The sequence below is a fragment of the Eimeria maxima genome, genomic scaffold (assembly GCF_000499605.1).
Source record: "Eimeria maxima Weybridge genomic scaffold, Emw_scaff938, whole genome shotgun sequence".
Classification (NCBI taxonomy): Eukaryota; Apicomplexa; class Conoidasida; order Eucoccidiorida; family Eimeriidae; genus Eimeria; species Eimeria maxima.
In genome coordinates this window covers 1-2,500 of record NW_013566876.1, presented here as the reverse complement: position 1 = coordinate 2,500, position 2,500 = coordinate 1, and the positions used below count along the sequence as shown (strand labels likewise).

Genomic DNA, 2,500 nt, shown 5'->3' with positions numbered 1-2,500 from the left:
TTCTTGTTTTTTCTTGTTAATATAATTTGATGAATTTATTGAATCAATAGGCACATTTAATTGCTCATTTATATATGCTGTTATACCTGCAGCAGCAACAGCAACAGCAACAGCAGCAACAGCAGCAGCAGTAAGAGTATATGAGCAGCAGCAGCAGCAGCAGCAGCAGCAGCAGCAGAAGCAGCAGCAGCAGCATATGTTTAAAAGTAAATAAATTGTATACATGCACGCATGCATGCATGTGCATGCATGCATATTATAATAATAAATATAAGGAAAAAATAATAAATACATCAATTAACGTCTATTTTCTCCTTTTTTTGCATGCAACAAGGAATAACATATAATTATTTATTTATTTATTCTTTTTTTCTCTTTTTTTTTTCTTCTTTTTTTTTCTTACCTTTTATTCTTTGATGATAATCTTGAGGTAAGAGACGTCTACATAAAAGCCAAGAGATAATTCCTTCATAATTAATATCTGCAGCAGCTGTTTCTTCCATCCTTATTAATATAAATAAATATATAAATAAATAAATAAATAAGGATTATTTAGTCATTAATTATACTTATATTTAGGTGTATATATACCCCATATAATTGATTATATTGATGCAAAAAAATCCAAGAAAAAAAAAAAAAGAGAAATATTCCTAAGGAGAGGGGAGGGGCCCCAACAAAAAAGAAGAAAAATGATCTTAATTAGGGTATAATAAGGTTATATTCATAAAAAATATATATAATATATGTATATTTTATATTTATTTTGATATAAATATACAAAAAAGGAAGAAAAAAGAGGAAAAAAAAGAATATTTATATATAATAATGATTCATGAATATGCATGCAGATTGCCTACTTGCTTACTATCGCTGCCGACAGCCCGATCAAGAGAAGCCGCTTTCTTTATTCTTGTATACTTTTTTGTATAAATTTATTTATTAATTCATTAGAATTGTATTTTTATGAATATTAATTCAATTAAATAAAGAAAATAAAGAAAAATAAATATATTTATTCCCTTATTCTATTTATATTGGGGGCCCCCTTATAGTACACCGCACGCCATTCTTGCAGCGCCAGGGCTCATACAATCAACAACCCCCATCTACTGTTATGTTGTATTTTATCAACAAACAATTCAATTAAAGTATTTTATTAATTAAATATTAAAAAATAATATTAATAAATATATTTTATTCCCTTTTATTCAGCAATTCTTCCCTCATCTTCAGCTGTCTAGACACCTATACATCCTTTCATCTTGAACAGGTGGAAAGCTGCCATTAATTCAACCGAATTTCTTTGTCTTTGCTTTTTTTCCTTTTTATACTATATTAATAACATATTACCATTATTTAAAGTATTATTTTCTTCTTTTTCTTCTTTTTTCCCCCTTAGAAGCCGCTATACTGCCCGCGGTCGGTGGTATACCGTGCACCAATGCAGCTGCGGTGGTGTAAAAGAAAAGAAAAAGAAGAAAAAAAAGAATTTATTAAAAAAGGAATATTAACCAATAAACCCTAAACCCTAAACCCTAAACCCTAAATAAGCAAGAATAAGAATACACCGACAGAAAGTGTACATTATTCTTTCTTTCTACAGAGAAAGGGAGGAAAGCAGAAAAAAAGAGAATTTATGCAACAAGATTGGGGTGTATATACACCTGAATCTATTTGTTAATATTTTCTCTTTATTGTCTACTCTCCTTCATTTCTTTTCTTTTTCTTTTTTTTTTCCTTTTTTCCTTTTATTTTTCTTTTATATATAATAATAAAAGATGAGTAGGAAGACAGAAATAGGAGGAGCTCTTGCGTTTGGTGGTACTCGTGTTACTGCTGCTGCTGCTGCTGCTGCTTCTGGTGGTAGAGGAGGAAGAAGAAGAGAATTAAGAGAAGAACAAAAAATAGAAATTAAGGAAGCATTTCAATTATTTGATTCAGAAAAATCAGGAAAAATGGATTATCATGAATTAAAGGTAAATTATATTTATTTATTTATTTATTTTATTTATTTTATTTATTTATTTTATTTATTTATTCTTTTTATTTATTTCCTTCTTTTGCTTTTCTTGTTGATGTATTATTTTAAACAGTTTTAGAAAAAAAAAAAATATGAATTTTTCTAGGGTTTAGGGTTTAGGGTTTAGGGTTTAGGGTTTAGTAGTCTTATTTTTTTTTTTTTTCTTATAGGTGGCAATGAGGGCATTAGGGTTTGAGGTAAAGAAAGCACAAGTACAAGAAATAATGCGTTCTTATGATAAACAAAATACAGGGTTTATTACACAAAGCGACTTTGAAGAAATTAGTAAGGGTTTAGGGTTTAGGGTTTAGGGTTTTTTGTGCTTGTTTTTTTTTTTTCCTTAACTATATTTCCTCAACATGTAGTAATATTATTCATTTGTATTATTTGTTTTTCTTTCTTTTCTTTCTTTTTTATATTATTAACAGTTCCCCTATTATATATATATTATATAAATATATTATATATATATATATA

At 27.8% G+C, this 2,500-nt stretch overlaps 1 protein-coding gene across 1 annotated transcript; it reads left to right on the top strand.

The window, feature by feature from the left end:
• Nucleotides 1-1,781: 1,781 nt before the first annotated feature.
• EMWEY_00046000 (hypothetical protein) lies at nt 1,782-2,308 on the top strand (the record flags this gene model as incomplete). The annotated part of the gene is made up of 2 exons (XM_013483086.1): nt 1,782-1,979; nt 2,194-2,308. Coding segments are annotated over 2 exons (313 nt in total), but the record flags the coding sequence as incomplete, so codon positions are not given.
• Nucleotides 2,309-2,500: the final 192 nt, after the last annotated feature.